The sequence below is a fragment of the Apiospora kogelbergensis genome (assembly GCF_038363985.1).
Source record: "Apiospora kogelbergensis strain CBS 113332 chromosome Unknown utg000002l_segment0_segment0, whole genome shotgun sequence".
Classification (NCBI taxonomy): Eukaryota; Fungi; Ascomycota; class Sordariomycetes; order Amphisphaeriales; family Apiosporaceae; genus Apiospora; species Apiospora kogelbergensis.
In genome coordinates this window covers 3943099-3960482 of record NW_027117419.1, presented here as the reverse complement: position 1 = coordinate 3960482, position 17384 = coordinate 3943099, and the positions used below count along the sequence as shown (strand labels likewise).

The 17384-nt window shown below is 55.3% G+C and overlaps 5 protein-coding genes across 5 annotated transcripts; 2 read left to right on the top strand and 3 right to left on the bottom strand.

Moving 5' to 3' along the window:
* Positions 1-809: 809 nt before the first annotated feature.
* Positions 810-3527, bottom strand: PG998_004210 (translational elongation factor EF-1 alpha; the record flags this gene model as incomplete). Its single annotated transcript, XM_066871028.1, has 1 exon — positions 810-3527. One exon carries the CDS (start codon positions 3525-3527, stop codon positions 810-812), a length of 2718 nt encoding a protein of 905 aa, XP_066734778.1.
* Positions 3528-3562: 35 nt separating this feature from the next.
* PG998_004209 (elongation factor 3) lies at positions 3563-4357 on the bottom strand (the record flags this gene model as incomplete). Its single annotated transcript, XM_066871027.1, has 2 exons — positions 3563-3827; positions 4203-4357. The coding sequence occupies 2 exons, from the start codon at positions 4355-4357 to the stop codon at positions 3563-3565; spliced, it is 420 nt and encodes a 139-aa protein (XP_066734777.1).
* A 2765-nt stretch (positions 4358-7122) lies between these two features.
* On the top strand, positions 7123-11239 carry PG998_004208 (uncharacterized protein; the record flags this gene model as incomplete). Its single annotated transcript, XM_066871026.1, has 5 exons — positions 7123-7567; positions 7621-8161; positions 8243-8348; positions 8446-8988; positions 9131-11239. 5 exons carry the CDS (start codon positions 7123-7125, stop codon positions 11237-11239), a joined length of 3744 nt encoding a protein of 1247 aa, XP_066734776.1.
* Positions 11240-11809: 570 nt separating this feature from the next.
* PG998_004207 (uncharacterized protein) lies at positions 11810-13660 on the top strand (the record flags this gene model as incomplete). The annotated part of the gene is made up of 2 exons (XM_066871025.1): positions 11810-13211; positions 13290-13660. The coding sequence occupies 2 exons, from the start codon at positions 11810-11812 to the stop codon at positions 13658-13660; spliced, it is 1773 nt and encodes a 590-aa protein (XP_066734775.1).
* A 444-nt stretch (positions 13661-14104) lies between these two features.
* Positions 14105-16636, bottom strand: PG998_004206 (SIR2 superfamily; the record flags this gene model as incomplete). The annotated part of the gene is made up of 1 exon (XM_066871024.1): positions 14105-16636. One exon carries the CDS (start codon positions 16634-16636, stop codon positions 14105-14107), a length of 2532 nt encoding a protein of 843 aa, XP_066734774.1.
* Positions 16637-17384: the final 748 nt, after the last annotated feature.

Below are 17384 nucleotides of genomic sequence, written 5' to 3'. Positions count from 1 at the left end.
CCATCAAGACAGGGACAACCAGCAACAAGCATATCATAAAAGAAACCGGAAAGAATCACGGATGCACCTTAAGTTAAACCGTTTGGCTGATACTATGTAGACTCTGGGCCGCTCCTCCAAAGACAAATCAGATTCATATGCGACTAGCGATTGGAACCACGTTATCCAGAGACAGTCACAAACTACAGCAGCATTATATGGAAGACAAGGGACTTCAGGGAAGTTAACCGACTTGGTGCTACAAGTAGGAATTTGGAGACACTGGACTCGCAATTGCATCAAGAGACGGGGATGTGGTGACCTGGGCTGGCGACGTCGACAAGGTTGGTGAGGTCAGAGCGTTGGGCTTTGGTACTAGTGCCAACGAGCTGAGACCATGGGCAGGCCGACTTCATCATAGGTAATTAATTACATTGGATGGGCGCAGCAACACCAAGATATCAATCGACATAGTTCACCGTCAACACAGTATTTGGTTTTAACAAAGGTCTATTAACGGAATTGCACTCTCTATCTAGTGGTATCCTCGCAGCCAGAATTCTGGAGGGTGGCGATGGCTGGTCCTCCAATCCAGACACCCCCTCTCCTCAACGACTCTGGCGGCCGTCAGGGTGCGCCTGTCCCGGTTGTCTTCTTTTCAACCAGTGACGCTCGAAACAGTAATGCCGTAAACCATGCAACCCAAACTTTTTTGCTCATCGCAAGAAAAAAGAACAATAGGAAAGGACGTGACCATGATCATACGTGGTATTGATTATGCGTGAAGAGTCGTAAAAAGGGTCGCATCGCGAAACTTGAGCGCGAAGCGTTTACAAGTCGTCCTCATCAGAGAAGACCTCCTCACCACGCTTGCGGCGGGCCATGCGCTCCTTCTTCTTCTTGCGCGCCTCGGAGCTGGTCAGCTTCGCCTTCTTCTTGGTCGTGACGATCTTGTTGCCCATAGCATCGAACTTCTCCTCCTCATCATCCTCCTTCTTGTCCAGGCGAGCACCGCTGCCCTGGCCCTGGACCCAGTTGTGGCCGGAAGGAGTCATCTGACCGTCCATGACAGCCCAGACTTCCTCAGTCAAGTCCTTGGTGAACTCAGCCGAGTGAGTAATGATGATGACACCACCCTCGAACTTCTTCAGGGCCTTGGACAAGGCACCGAGAGAGTCACGATCCAAGTAGTTGGTAGGCTCGTCAAGGACGATCAAATGGGGTCGCTGCCAAGAGCAAGCAGCCAGGACGACCTTGACACGCTGACCACCGGACAGACCACGCATACGCGAGTGAGACACCAGCTCAGCATCCAGACCGAAGTTGGCGCAGTGAGCCTCAATCTCCTTTCGGACCAGAGGACGGAATTGACCAGAGGCAAGGGCCTCCTTCATATCGACATCGGCAACCATCTTCTGATGCGAGGCCAACAGCTCGGAACGAGGCAACCAGGCGTTGTCGGCACTCATCATAGGTACCCAGCGCTCGTTCTTCATGCCGATGTTCTCACCGAGGGCGAACGAACACTCGTACTCGTAGGAGTTCTTGAACTTTCTACGGCTGGAGATGCCGATCACACGACGCTGAGTACCCTCAACCCTGAAGATCTTGTCCATGGCCTTCTCATCATCCTCAGTGATGACCTTGTTGGCACGGTCCATGGTCTCACGATCCTCACCAGTCTGGAATCGCCACTGGATGTACTCGGAGGGAGTGCTGGACAAGTGGTTATCGATGTGGGCGAAAGCGTGCTGCTTGATGTAGGCAATACGGATGTTCTCGTGCTGGTAAATCTCACCGGCAGTGGGGATGAGTTCACCAGTGAGGACGTTGATCAGCGTGGACTTGCCAGCACCGTTGGGTCCAATGACGGCAATACGGGAGCTGAGAGAGCACTGGAAAGTGATATCGGCAATCTGGGGCTTGGGTGTTCCAGGGTACTGGAAGCTCATCTTGGTGGCACGGAGAATGGCCTTGGCCTTGGTCTTGACACCCTCCAGGAAACCGGGCTCGGGGAAGCTGAACTCGATCTCGGACTCTCCAAGCTCGTAGTAGGACTTGGCGTGAGGGTTCTGGTTGACGAAGTCCTTCAGGTTACCACGGTAACGCTTGAGCTTGAAGCGCTCGTAGTGGATGATGTATTGAGTGACGTTGTCCAAGAATCCGCTGTCGTGGGAGACAATGATGGAAGTGCAAGGAGAGTTGCGGAGGTAGTCCTCCAGCCACTTGACGTTCTTCACATCCAAATGGTTGGTAGGCTCGTCGAGAAGCAGGATATCAGGGGACTCGAAGACAGCACGGCACAAGGCCAGCTTCATTCTCCAACCACCGGACAGGGCGGTGATGCCACCGTTAACCATCGTGGGGTTGAAGCCGAACTCATCGAGCTGCTTGCGGACATCCTCCTCGGTGGTGTCAATGCCAGCCTCCTTGAGCTTCTTCATGGTCCAGTCAATGGTAGTCATCTCAGTATCGGCAGAGTCCAGGTCGTGCTCGATGAAGGCAGTCTTGACTTCGCTCTGCTTGGGGAAACCCTCGACTTGCTCGTTGTTGATGGCGCGCATCAGAGTCGACTTTCCGGAACCGTTGGGACCGCAGAGACCGTAGCGGCGACCACGCTTCAGACGCAGATGGGTCTGGTTGAGAAGGATCTTGGCACCGTAGGCGAGAGAGAAAGTGCAGTCGCACAGATCCTCACCATCATCATCGGCATCAGCCTCGACCTCGTCAACACCCTCCATACCAGGGGAGGCACGCTTGCGGAGGGTGTCAACGACGCTCTCGGCATCGGCCTCGCCGACGACGACAACGACGAAAGGCTTGACGGCACCAGCCCAGACGGCGGAGTCAGTCTCCTTCTCGTCAATGAGCTGACCACCAATGGCAGAGATGTACTCCATGACGGGGCCGAGCTTCTCAGCGGTCTTGGAGGCCTTGCTGGGAATGATGGCCTTGAGGTGGCCGAGGACGGTGGACAGATCGCCAGCACGGCTGACCTCAGGGATGACACCGTTCTTGACATCACCGACACGGATGATGGTGTCAAGAGCCTGCTTGGTCTTCTCACGAGCCTCGGGATCAGCCAAGTTCTCGTAGTTCTTCTGGAGACCAGGCATCATCTTGGGCAAGAAAGGAGCGACAATGGCCGGGTCGTCGACAAGCTTGCACATGTTGTCGACAATGACGGCAGCCTTACGCTTGATGGCGGTGTCGCGCTCAGCCAGACCACGATCCAGAAGAGGAACCATGAGGGCCAGAGTAGGCTCACGGACCTCAGTGACGAAAGTGGTGGCACCGAGCAAGTGAACGGTCTCGGGGACATTCTCGGGCTTAGCAACACACTTGATAAGCTCGGGAATGAAACGCTCGATATCGCGGTTGACAATCAACTCGCAGATCTTCTCCATGGTCTTGTAGGCACGCTCCTTGACCTCCTTCTTGGTGTCCCACATGGACTCGGAAACGCAGGGAATCAGGTCGGGGACGCGGTGAGAAAGCTGGGCGGGGGCGACGCGGACAAGGGTGTCGATACAGTCGAGAGCGGCCATCTTTTCGGGCCACTTCTGGGCGGTGAGGATGGAGTTCATGATGTGGGGAGGACGGCCTTGACGGCGTTGGGGGTGATGGCCTCCATGATGGCCATGGCGGCAGCGGTAGCGGCATTCTTGACACCAGTGATCTTGTCGCCGATGGCGCCGAGAACGAAAGGCAGAAGGACGACGAGGTAGGGCTCGACGTTGGTGCCAACCTCGGAGTGCTGGGCGATGTCCTGGATGGCCAGGGCAGCCTTCTCACGAAGGGCGGCATCCTTCTTGTTGGTGATGTGCTTCTTCAGAGCCTCAACAGTCCTGTAGGCACCATTAGGTTAGTATGTAATCCCACATGACAGTTGAAAGCGATTTGTGCATATGCTGTTGCCAAAGCGCAGTTGCGCACTCCTCGGATTTTTCTCTCCACCAGATGAGGGGTGATTTGGCGGGCCCACAAAATGTGGCATAGTCCAAAATCATCCTGACCTGCGGTGCGGAATTCTTTTCCCTGGCTGGCTGTTTTTCTAGTGTAGAGAGAAGAATCGAGGAGTCGCTATCTGCACTGCCTGACGGCAGCTGCTGCAGTGGTTGGGTATGTGAGGTGCCATAAAGAGTGTTGCTCACAGCATGCGAGGCGCACAAAATGGCATCGGTATGGGTTGCGGTGGTTGCAAGGGTGGAAGGGTAACTCACTTCTCGGGGGCGTCCTGGTCCTCGATGCGACCGTTGATGAAGCTCGCAAGAGCGTTGGTGGCCTCCTTGGTCGCAGCAGCGTCCTTGGAGATGGTGAGCTTGGACATGAGGTCGTCCAAGACCTTGAGGGATTGGGTGTTCTCCTTTGCCGACATCGTGAAGGATGGTGTCGGAAATTAGATATGTGTTGGTTTTTTGTCTAAAAGAAGCGCCGTATCGTCTATGGGACCCAAGATGACCGTCTAGATCGGTACCGAAGAAATGGTCTCAAAAAGATGACGGGAAGAATGATCAAAGCCCACAGATACTGACGGAGAATCAGACCTGTTCTATGACGGCGAAATGATCACACACACACTCTGATGTGCCTTTTTTCTATACACCACGTGGGGTATCTGAGAAAGAAATGCTGAGTTGGAGGCTCAGACTTCTTCCAATATTCGGTGAGAAAAAGAGAGGGAAAGGTGTAGGAGGAAAAGAAGAGAGGTTGTGGAGAGGAGGGAAAAAGTCAGAAGCAAGCGCGAGGTAGGGTAACAGGGCAGGACACCTTTTATCTGGCAACCTGTGTCAGAATAATAGCAGCTCGGCCTAGTGCTGGTGTTGGACTTGAATCTGACTGGCCCAGAAAATAATTTTTTTTCTTCCTTCTGCTTCTCAACTGCGAGGGGCAACAAGAATTTTGGTGCGATGGAGGGGAATCAAGCCAGTCCAATGGAGGGGTCTCTGTCTGGGATGTGGATCTCGCAGTGGGGCTGAGGGGATCTTTTTGGGCGCTACTGAGAAACCTGTGAGAGGAAGAGCCTGAGCCAGACAGAGCCAGCAACAACACAAGGCGGGCTGGGGGGCTTCTGGGCGAGCAGCGCAGTAGGCGGGGGTGCACGTTGCCCTGTGAGAGAAGAAAAAAAAGTCGGCCTGAAAAAGATTTGCAGGGGTGCATCCCACCACCAACGAAAGCACAGACCGACATTGAATACAGATGCGGTGCTGCTAAAATGTTCCAGTCTACCCGGGTTTTGATTGGTGCTTGCGATTCGTGCTTATCGTTTTTTATCGCCTACCTAAGATAAATGGAGGGGTGGCCAAAAGTCTGATGAAAGTTCGCCGCCGACTGCCTGGAAACAGAGGGCGGTGAGAGCGAGCCGTTCATGCACATGGCATTCTGGCAGTCTGGGATGGGACTTGCTAATCGGGGGGGTTGCGAATTGCCTCTCCTCTTACTAACCGAAAGGGTTTTCTGAGCTTTCGTTTCTTGCCAGCATCATCATGATGCTTCCAAGCAACAGTCTGTGTAAAAATACCATCCTTCACGTTTGTGCAGTGCACAGAGGAGAGTCGGTTTGTTTCAGCTTGGGTACATCGCCATAGCCCATTTTCATGCTGTTCATTTTTGCGTTTTTACCTCTGTCTGACATGCGTCTATTTCGAGTCGGGGGACACCTGCTCTGTAGGTTGACGCAGGCTCAGCCCTACCAAATGGCCAGCAAGCCTTGGTTTGTTGCGGCGTGTACGAAATCACAGTAGAATCCATCTAGACAATTTGGCAATCCGGTAGATCCAGTTCTTGTTACTCAACCTCTTCCGCAACTGCAATTCATGTGTCTTGCCACCCATGTTCTTTTTCTATTCGGATTTTGACGTCCGCCTAGGCGCTAAAGTTGGGGGCCCAACTTCTCGACTCAAGGTTCGAAGTTCAGCGGGTAGTTCCACGAAGTTTGGCTCCATCCTTCCCGTTTCTCAGTGCTATTTTCAATGGTGCAGTCAACTTTACACATTCATGGCTACTAATGAGATACGTTGTCAAAAACGGGGATACAGGTGGCTGATTCTGGTTTGAAAGACTGCGAACTAGACCCTGGAATGGTCGTTCAATCTAGCAGCAGCCACCAAGCATGTCCACTCCTACCACCCCTTTCCTGCCTTCCTCTAAGCTACGGCATTCCCGGCCAAGGGACCCTTTATTGGTAGTACCCCCTCCTTGAGGAGCCGAAGGGGCAAGGGGGAAACCACAGCCATGTTTTATTGTCCGTTTTGAACAAACTGGAAAACGTCTCAACCGACTTCAAAACTGGCCTTGATAACGCAAAGTTCCGCGCATGCTGCTTCTCGTCGAGGCGCCAAATGGGAATGGAAATGGCGGCCCCACCCCAGATTACGCCAGACGGAATGCATACGCGGGGCGATTTCCAGGGCCATATACGGTCTGGCTCTGGCCTGCGCTTACCACTAACATCACCGCCTTTTGGTTGTTAATGGAGATGTTGTCGGTCCTCGCGACGCATCTTCAATGGTCGTAGTTGTGTTTAATTCATATTTTTTATAATGACGGGATACTTAGGGTTACTAGAGTCTGCCTAGAATGTCCATTGGCCCTTCAGATGGGGCTATCCAAATAGTAGCAATCAGTGCAAATGTTTTTGATCATGTCCTCGACGGCTGTTGTGCCATTACTACTTCCGCCCATCCGCCCGAGTCAATCATGGCAAACAAATGGATTAGAAGTATCTCTCGAAGAGCGTAGTTATAATGAAGCAGTCCATTCATAATGGAAGCAATGGACAAAACATATGGATGTGGCTGTTCATTGCAAGCGGAAAAGTTCTTTGACGGGACTACACGGTAGACAATGGACTGCAAAGCCCTCAACACCGAACGCGGCGCTGAATAGTCTAGATTCTAAACAAAGTGATTGAGGAATGTCGCGAATAACCACTTTGATACGGCGCCGACAGCGCACTTGGTGTTCTCGGGATGCTCTGCTTCTAGTACCTCCTAACCCCTGAGACCACGGCAATAGCAACGAACTATCACTCAGTATAGAGCCATACAGCAATCATATGAATTTGTAGTTAACCGAAATAATTATTAAATCACTTCATTTCTAGACAGCAGAGGCAAGGCCTCGTCTTCCTTTTTTGTTACCATGGATCCAAGTAGCGGGTTGCCGCGACGGCCGCCGCCCCCGTCCCTGCAGGAGAGGGCATTTGATCGAGCCGAGCGTTTCGTCGCGAAAGGCAAGGTGCCCCGGATCCGGAACTGGGACTGGATGCCGTTCTTAACGGCCATCTTCGAGCGCGACACGACAATACCCATAAACGAGGAGAGACACGATCCCACCCTCGTCGAGCCCGAGGACGAGGATGCCGAGTTCGACCCCGACAGTACGGATGTCGGGAACATGCCCGTTGGATACGAGAACCGGCCCAGCCCGATTCCGAGCACGCTGGAGCCCGACCAGCGGGGACAGAGCCACCAGCCCCCGATCAACTACAAGCTCCCGCCGCCCAAGCGGGACGGCGACGGCGCGTGGGACCACGTCGTCTACGTCCCGGAGTGGAGCGACCCGGACTGGGACCCAAACTGGGAGCGTATCTTCGGGACAGACATGAGGAAGCCACGCCCCCAGCGGGACATCCTGCAGCAGCTGCGGCCTGCGCTGCGCCCCGAGGACGCGCTGCGGAACCCGACCGCCTACGCCCGGCGGTGGGGATCCCCTCAGACCGCACCGACGGGCGCAGCCGGACGAGCCCGACGTTCTCGCAGACGCGGGACTACCAGGCAGGCATCGACGACAAGATTATAACGCAACTCATGGACGAGCCAACGCGGGCCCGCTCCCTCCAGGTAACTCAGGGTCTCATCGCACAAGGCCAGACACAATACAGGGGCTCGGGCATCGCGCCCGAGGTCGTCGACGAGTTCCGGAAGTCCACGGGCATCCCGAGCCAGGAGGAGATCCGCACGGGCGCGGTGACGGCGGGCATTCCCTTCGAGCGCTACATCGAGACGCTGCCCCAAAACGTGCGCAATATCTACAGCGGTCTCATCGACGACGTGCTCGAGGACGAGGACTACCAGCGCATCCTCTTCTATGACATGACCTCCGACGAGATGTTCCGGAACAACATCTTCACAATGTCTAATGACGAGAAATACAACTTGACCGAGATGGAGCTTCATCCGTAAGTTGATTGGCGAACTCAGCCCCTTGATCCAGAGCTCCCCTCATTTGATTTTCCATACGCTTACACATAGCAACCCAGACTCGTAAGCAAGAACATGTGGGAGAATACTCTATACAGAGGGCAAGAAAAGGGTTGGCCACGTATGGTGTATGACTTTTGGGGCAAGCGAGAAGAATACGACGTGGTAAGTCACGCTGTACCCCCGCCAAACCGGGCTACATATCGTCGCCTGCGAGGCGGAGAGACAAAGTCAGACAATGGCCTATTACTGACCTTTCCAGCACCGAAACCCCTTGATCTGGGCGGCCCTCCAGCCCGCACTTCAGCTCGTGACTCGAGTCCTCCACACCAAGCCGGCGTTCTGGCAGAGCATCAAGGATCTGCGCACGCGGCGTAAGATCGACCCGAACCTGGACCCGCGCGACGAGGAGGACCAGCGGACGCCCTTTCTGCAGAAGATAATCCGCCAGGACGAGATTCCGGAGCCGGGCGACGCGAACTACGCGGCCGACGTCGACATGCGCTACAGCATCCTCGAGGACCTGGCCAACCAAGGCTTCGACTTCGTCAAACACGTCGACCGGCTCATGCAGAGCAAAATCGAGCTCGCCCTTGGCCCGGCGTTCCTCGACGACGGCAAGAGCACCACCTTCGTTTACGGCCGCACCAGTCTCAACATAGACCAAAACGATAAACCGGCATCCTATATTAATGTTTCCATAGCGGCTGAGCTGGTGTGGCCGTTGCTTATTCCCATATATAGCAGCAGCGAGAAGCTGTGTGCTAGCTATGTAATCGCGACTACTATTCTTCACGAACTTATGGTATGTAGTGTGTTGTTTATGCCATGGTATCTTCTAGTGGCGTCTTCCGTTCCTTATCATTCACTTCTCCATTTTGAAACTCTACCCCATCTCCCCCTCTTGGTTTCAAGCCATCTAAATGGTTTTGCTAAACATCCCACAGCACGCGACCGCCTACACCACCGACTTGCTGTGCATGAACGAGCCCTCTTTCTACCATGAGGAGCAAACCCCTGAAATCAGCAGCTGGCTGAACCGCTGGTGGCAATCGGCGACAGACACCGAAGTCGCGCACGGCGAGCCGTGGTGGCGGGACGACTTGCGGTCCGAGCTGGGCTGGGCGTTCGAAAAGGAGTTTTGGGGCGACAGCACTGTGGTAATAACCAACGGGAGCGCGGGGCTAGGGGTTTCCAAGCAGCTCCAGTGCCTGCCGCTGGCCATCATGGCGGAACAGCACACCCCTTCGGGCAAGAACCACGGCTACGACTACCTGTTGGGCAACTACCCCCTCGAGGACTACTACCGCCCCGTGCCCATCGACTACTACGCCAAATTCTTCCAGGACTCCTTCTGGCAGGTCGACTACCCCCGCCACGGCTTCGAGGCCTTCCGGCGGCTGCCGCCCGAGCGCCAGAATCTGTGTTTGATGGTGCCCACTTGGTACCCCGAAAAGGCCATGCAGACATACTTCGGCGCGGACAACTGGCGCTTTTTCCGCGTCATCATCCGCATGCTCCGCCGCTTCGGCCTCCCGCTGATAGCCGAGTACCTGAACCAGCTGATCTGGGAGGTCCGCGGCTTCGAAATTCTCCGCAGCCGCTGGGTTTCGGATGTCGATGACTGGGAGTACGTGGACAAAAACTTCGTAGCGCAACACGCGCAGCTCGAAGACCTCGCCCAGCGGATCGATAATTCCTGGAGGGGCTTCAGCCAATCGGACCAGGCGCTGTATCGTGAATGGCAGTCGGATAAGTTGCCCCCTTATCCCAGCGTAGGCGAATGGGCCACGATCATGCAGAGGCAGTTCGTCACCCTCACCAATGAGAATGGCGTCTACTTCAGCGAGATAGAAAAGTTTCATCAAATTATACAAGACGAGTTGCGCGTCATGGAGCGGATGGTGTTTGAGTTCCTTACGGTGCGCAAGGGCGAGCGTAAAATCGTCTTCAAACCGGACGCCGACGCCGACCCGCTGCTTTCGCTGGTTAACCGGATGGTGGGATGGAAAGAGGACATTGAAGAGGTGCACGCAAGGCTGAACGATTTGCACAAGGCCGCCCAGCTGTTCGACGACACGAACCGCATCACCACGTGGTGCGCGTGGCTAGAGCAGGACGCGAAGCGGCTCGAGACCCTCTGCAACCTCGTCATGAACGATTTGGATGATGATAGGGAGGCCAAGACACAGCGCGAGCAGCTCCGGACGGTGCCCACGGCCCTTTACGAAAGGCGCGCGAATAGGCTGCGCAACCTGGCCATGAGAGAGTACACCGTCCTGGATCAACGGATCCGCATCGCTGTGGATGAAATGTACTCGAGGCTCGAGATTTGGTTGAGTCTAAGTCTGGAGCCGCCTCGCTTGCTTGACCAACAGGAGATGACGTGGACAGCTCGTGAGAAGATTAACTCACTCCAGAAGCGACTACAGGGGGCCGACAGAAACGTACTGGGCACGCCTCTCACGTCGGTCAACCCGAGTACTCCCAGCAGCGTATTCAACTTCTCAAACACCGGTAGCGTGCAGAGCGTGGCGGGTGGTGATACACCTCGTCGCGTCGGGAGCGAATCTGTCACCTCGACCGCGGGGCCCTCAACAATGGGCCAGCCACCGAGACGGGTCAACAACGGCATGGTCTTTGGGCAGGCTGGGTTCCAAGGGACGGCCCCTCGAAGAACGGTGGGACCACGGTCGTCTACGTCGGCGGCAGCCTTCGCCAGGTTTAGCAACGCCGGGAATGCGCTCGGGAACGCCCCGCCGAGGTTCCAGGGCAACTTCGCCAGCCAAGTCAACGTCGCGCCGGGGCCGCCATCCTCGTTCGGACCCCCGCCGATGACGGCAGCCCAGAACCCATTCGCATCGACCGGCGGCACGATGATGGGGACAGCGCCGTTCCCGTTCCCCTACGCAGACCGCAAGATGACGACCGAAGACTTGGCATATGTAACGCAAAGGCCCACGCCGGCAATGCAGCAGTTCATGCAAGCCCTCCAGGTTCAACCTGGTAATTTTAGAGAACCACCGAAAGATGACGACGATCACATGGAGATGTAGAGTTGCCGAGGCATGTCTGCGGAGAGAGGTTGAATCCGCCAGATACAGCTTCGGTTCCCGGGGGCGATGGCTACTGCTGGCATAGGGCAGGTTGATCAGCGATTGTTATATATACGTGTAATGTAAAATAACTAATACAGCTTGAAACAATTCGAAATGGTTTATTAAAAACCATGAGCCGTTTCGTGGTGTACGCGAGTAAAAGGGGCGAAAGGAGTAGCACACTAGGTTCGTACCATCTGATGTCTGTAGCAAGCACACAGATAACAAAATTGACTCTTTTGACGATGAAACAACCATAGAAACCCAGTTTCATCATTCAGATGTACATATCGTCATCGAAATGAAATGGAGATGGTAAATTTACGATTTGAGTGCCCGAGCCCCTAGTGATGCGATGGGCGGCCCTAGCACAGTGGCCGGGGTGAGTCCCGAGTCCCAACACTGATTTTACCCGGCATCAATACTGTTCCATCTCCGCTTATGGTAGATAAGGTGAAGCCTTAAACGGATCGAACTCACGAGGCAAGAAGTACGATGTTTTGATGGATGACTATTGACCAGCGCACGATGAGGCCCTGCGACGACTCCAACGATCACATAGGTCTCGGATACCCGGGCCCCGGCGCAGTTTCAGAAGATGAGGTTGACAACAGCATCTACTCCAATCTGATGGAAATCCGGCGATCCATATACGCAGCTTCCCCATGGCAAGTATTCTGCCTGGTCATAGATTTCTTCAGACCCGAGATCCTGCGACGACGACGACAACCGCCGCGGAAGCAACGACCGACCAACACGGCATGGCTGGACGGCCTCCGCGGCTGGGCCGCCTTCAGCGTCTGCCTGGCGCACATGAGCGTCTACACGCACCCGCGCATCGAGCTGTGCTATGGGTCGCTGATCGCGCCGTCGCCGGACTCGAGCCGCGCCTCGCTGCGCAACGCGACGCCGGCCGCCGTGCCCGTGCTGCGCCTCTTCTGGTCCGGCGGCCACTTCGCCGTCATGGTCTTCTTCGTTATCTCCGGGTACGTCCTGACCAAGCGGCCCATCGCTTTGCTGCTGCGACCACCTGCACCACTATCAGCACCTCCATCATCTGGTGGCGACGCAGCAGCAGCAGCCGTCTTCGTAGACGCCATCCACTCGGCCATGTTCCGCCGTCCCATTCGCCTCCTCCTTCCCGTGGTCTGGAGCACGCTTTTCTTCGCGACGTCGTGGCACGTGTTCGGGCTCGTGACGCCCTGGCCGGAGCACCAACCCAACCTGGCCGCGGAGCTGTGGAACTGGGTGCGCGACCTGGCGAAGTTCAGCTACTTCTTCCGGAACCGTGTGCTTTATACCCTCTACAACATCCACACGTGGACCATCCCCGTCGAGCTGCGGGGGTCCTACTCAGTCTTCGTGTGGCTATTCCTGTGGGGGTATCCCTCGTTCTCGCCAAATAGTTCTTGTCGCGTATCGACGTGGCGTCGTATGTTAGCTACGGCGGCCATGACCGTCTACCTGGCCGTGGGCGCCGCGGGTGCCTGGTACGCAGCCTTCTTCGCCGGCATGCTGACAGCCGAAATTGATGTCCTTGCCACCGCCTCTCATGCCACAACGACGATGAACGAGAAGCCCATTCCCAACGACCCTCGGCTTCACCTCTGCCTGCCGTGGGATGGCGTCCTTGGCTTTGTACGAAAGCGACCGCGTATCAGAAATGTGCTCCTGCACTCCATGCTCGCCGCGGGCCTGTACCTTGGCAGCGCGCCCTCGTCCGACTTTATGAAAGTCAAGGAGCTACTGAGCGATTGCCCCGGCGGGTGGAAGACGCTGGGCCGGTTGATCCCGGCGCCCTACACAGCGTCCGACGAGCCCGAGAGCGTGCATCGGTGGTTTTGGCTGTTCTGGGCGGCCTGGCTGCTCTTCGTGTCGGTCAAGGAGCTCGACTGGGCGCGATCGTTCTTCGTGATGCGCTTCTCTCAGTGTAAGTGAAATTGGCCGACCGACCAACCTGATGCGAAATAAGTTATCATCTTACTGACTTCCACACACATACACCCAGACCTCGGCAAACACTCCTTCGCCCTGTACCTAGTCCACGGCCCCCTGATCGGCCTAGTATCCGAGCGCCTATTCTACCTGACGGGCGTGAAGCGGGGCCCCCTCAACCACGACGAGGCCGCCAAGTTCGGGCACCTCATGAACCGGTGGCGCGACTCGCCGCGGTGGTGGCCGCTGCCCCGGCACGACACCCCGAGCGCCATCGACGTGTTCCAGCCCTACTACTACGGCCTCGAGCCCGAGTTCCTGCTCTGCGTGGCCCTGAGCGTGCCCGTTTTCCTGTACGCGGCCGAGCTCGGGACCAAGGCCTTCGACGAGCCCAGTGTGCGCGTGTCGCGATGGGCGTACCGGAGACTGATGAAGAGAAGCTGACCGGACAGTGAGTAACCTCGAGGGGAAACAATAGCTCTCCCTTTCATAAAACAGGCAAAATTGGCTACTTCAGGTTAGAAATGATAGTTCGGCTCAGTGTCACACAAAAGGGGGAGTCAAATCGAGTTTGAATTAAGAGATCAGAAGTGAAATCCCATTAATTGAATGACCATCCGACGCCAATCGACTGCCAATGCGGTAGCAGCCTGTTACTGTATACGTCGCTTGGCAAATCCCCACAACGCCTGTATCCCATCCTGCTCGCAAGATTATCTCATGCAAAGGGTATCGAAATTCGAAGTAATATATAGATGCTGCACAACCAGGCCAAGATTCCCACTACGTCGCCCGGCTTGTTTATATGAACCATTTCACCAAGCACGTCGTAGTCCAGTTGCTGTAAAAAATCACGCCAACCAATGCATGTAAAGACCCATGAGGGAACTAAGCCTCCGAAAGATCCGAGAATGGCGTCACGTACCCTGTGAAGTTCTCCGTCGTCGTCGTGGCGGCGGCTTCGGTCTCTTCTCGAAGCTGGTCCGACGGGCTGGGTAATAAGTCTCGCTCAGACGAGGCACGAGATTCTGTCTGCCAATGCGCGAGCGGGTTACTAACCCGAAGCGGGTGGTGCCAGTGATCGAGGCCGAAATAGCGTTGGTTGGGCGACAGTGTCTTCAGGGGCGACACGTCCGGGACGGGCTCCATCGTCTCAAGGCGCGGGCCTATCCCGGCCCTCAAGTTCAGCATTGGCGGCAACTTCGGTAGTATGACATCCTCCTCTTGTTCCACCTGCATGGCTGCTGGCATTGGGGCAGCTGCTCGTGTTCGAGTTCGTGTCGATCCGTGTATGTTCACCGGTTCGCCATCGATTAATTTGGGTTTGCGAATGCGTGGGTTGGTCTTGACAGCTGCGCCGATGGTCGCAGGTATCTCGCCAGATGCCTTCTCCAGCTTTACGGGGGTTGCCAATACAGACTCAGGTCCTTCGGCGTGTATCGGGGCATCTTCGTCGCGAGCGCCGGGCGGAATTTTGCGTGACCACTGCTTCTGATAGTCCCTGTAGGATCCATATGCGGTATAGAGCTCAGACATCCTCTGCGGGGGAGGTGTGGCTGAATTACGAAGCTCCCAGGCTGCCTTACGATACTGAGCCTTACTCGAGTTCGGATAGGAAGCTGGTGGGGCTGGGCTTGGGCTCCAACGCGTAAGTTGGGGCATTTCTTGCAGATGCGACTTCTTGGGAGGCTTCGCTCGCGGTGTGTCCTCTTGGTCCAACTCTTCGTCGGGCTGTGTGAAGAAGGCTGCCGGGGCAGACTTCCTTGGCCTCTTGGGTTTGGGGTGAACCACACGGCCGGGCGAGGAAGAAGAAGACTGTGGCCTAGGGTTGGCTGGTGTGTAGCCAAAGAAGTCGAATGACTCGCCGCGTATCTTGAAAAAGGCCTCGGCAATGGTGTGCATAGCGTAAGCACCACACGCGTAGTCGTTTCTCCCATACTGAGGATTTTTAGGTTCATTTCCAAGTTGACGCGATTCTGCGCTCTCATCCATATGGTTCGTGATCTGAATAGTCTCGCGTCGCCTCTTGACGGCATTCTCGCGCCGTTCCTCGAGTTCGCGTCTCCGGTTTTCTGCTGCCTCACGCCTCTTGTCTCGTTCAGCAGCGAGAGACTCGCGTTTCTTCACCTTCTCCGCAGCGATGGACTCTCGCCTCTTTTCTTTCTCGGCCGCCAAGGATTCCCGTTTCCTCTCCTTCTCTGCGGCCAAGCTTTCCCGCTTTTTCTCCTTTTCCGCAGCCTTCTCAGCGGCTAAACTTTCTTTCTTCCTCTCTTTCTCAGCTGCAAGATCTTCGCGCTTCTGTTTCTCATATTCCAGGGTCTCTTCGGGCGACATCCAGAGAGTGGGTTTGCGTAATCGTAGGTCTTCCACCCATGCATCGCAGTCCCACTCGATCCAGTAGTCGATTACATCGCCCCAAGTACTCTCTGATGGCTTGGTGAAGTTGATGAAAACGACTTTGCCTCCCTTGGTATGTACCGATTTGGCGAACTCCTTCACCATTACCTTAAGACCATGAACTCGAAGACTTGTGCCGAGAACGAGAAGAAGGTCCGGTCCAGCCGAGAGATCATGCTGGACGATCGGCGAGATCAAGTCAGAGCTCGGGTGCTCTTCACCATACAAGACAATATCAGGCCTCAGCTTTCCCACACCCAACGCGCGCTTGCCTCTCTCTTGACGCGCGGCTGTGGCACCAGCGCAGTGCGGACACTCGGGCTGCTCTCCCATCATCGTGCGCGTCTCGCGGCCATCCTCGTCCCAATCACAAAGGCGACCGCATACAAAGCATCGCAGTGCGTGAAGCGACCCATGGAGGAACACGCATTCGACGCCCTTGGCTGTTTTAGATCTGTTTTGTTCATCGTCATCCGGCAGTTGAGATGACTGGCTTGCATCCTTCCCACCAGGGTCATCTTCGCCATTAGGCTGATCCGGGGTTTCTGTATTTTCCTTGTCCTGTTCGTTCGCGGTGCTCTGCCTCATAGGCTTTCTCCTCCTATTACCCGCGCCATTCCGTAAATCTGTTGACAGGCCTATCTTCTTCTCAATCTCATCGATGTTTTGTGTGTAAACCCTGGCAAGTTTCCCGTTGTCTCGTAATTGGGCAATGAAGTGATGTGTGCTGGTCGGTTGGACATCCTTGACTCTCTGTCTTAGAGTGGTGGCAAACCTATAGAAAACAGATGTTTTTACTGGATCGGACCAGATGTTGGAGTCGAATAAGTCTCGGCCCTTCATGTTCCGTAATTTGGACGTCGTGGCCTGCGAAGCGAACAGGCCTCCGGAGGACTGTGTGCCCTCAGAATCCGATTCATCGCAGCTTTCCGACTCGCTTAGTGAACTGGTGTCTGGAGAGTTGGTGCATCCATAGGGGTCGGAAAAGACTTCTGGGGGAGAGGACAGAGGCGAAGAGCTCATGGGTCCATCCTGGAATAATCGCTTGGGTGTAGTGGCGTTATAACCTGTATCAGTTTCTATCGGCTCTGGACAGACAACAATTTCGTCAGTCTGGGAAGAGGCTGCGGATGTTTCGGGCTGGGAAAACGTGGAGTCTTCTGCGCCAGACTGGGTCGAAGATGTAGTGGAGTTTCTCGGCAAAGAAGGACGTCGCAACAGAGAAGATCGGGATCGTGTCGATCGGTGCGAAATTAAGGTGCTCGATGTAGCTGGCTGCGCATCGCGGTCATCCGTTTCCGTTCGGTTGGCACAAGACGCGACTATCACCTCCTCTTGCGGGCATGACCCCTGATTCTCTGGAAATGTCTGAGTTGAACTCGTGTCATTCGTGTTATATCCCTTTTGAGTCCTGATTTGTGTCCAGGTTCGTCCGTGTCTGTCGTTTTCCTCCGCTTTGCAGGCCGTTCTATGTCTTCGCTGTCGGTGTAGTTGTTGTCTTTTTCGGAAGTGGATGTGTTGGCCTTGTCGAACTGGGCTTGGATTAGAGAATATAGGCCATGCTCGGAGCGAAAATCCTAAGGTTGTATTAGCACACCGTTGCCCTCTTCCGTTGGTTAATTGTTCGTCTTACAGGAATGCCCGAGTTCGTGCTAATGCCGGCGCCGGTAATCACCACAACCTTCCTGGATTTGGCAAGTCTGTTGGCCACATCCTGTAGCAATTCAGACGCGTCGGGAGCGACTTGAACTGTGGGCATGGTGCCGCGCTT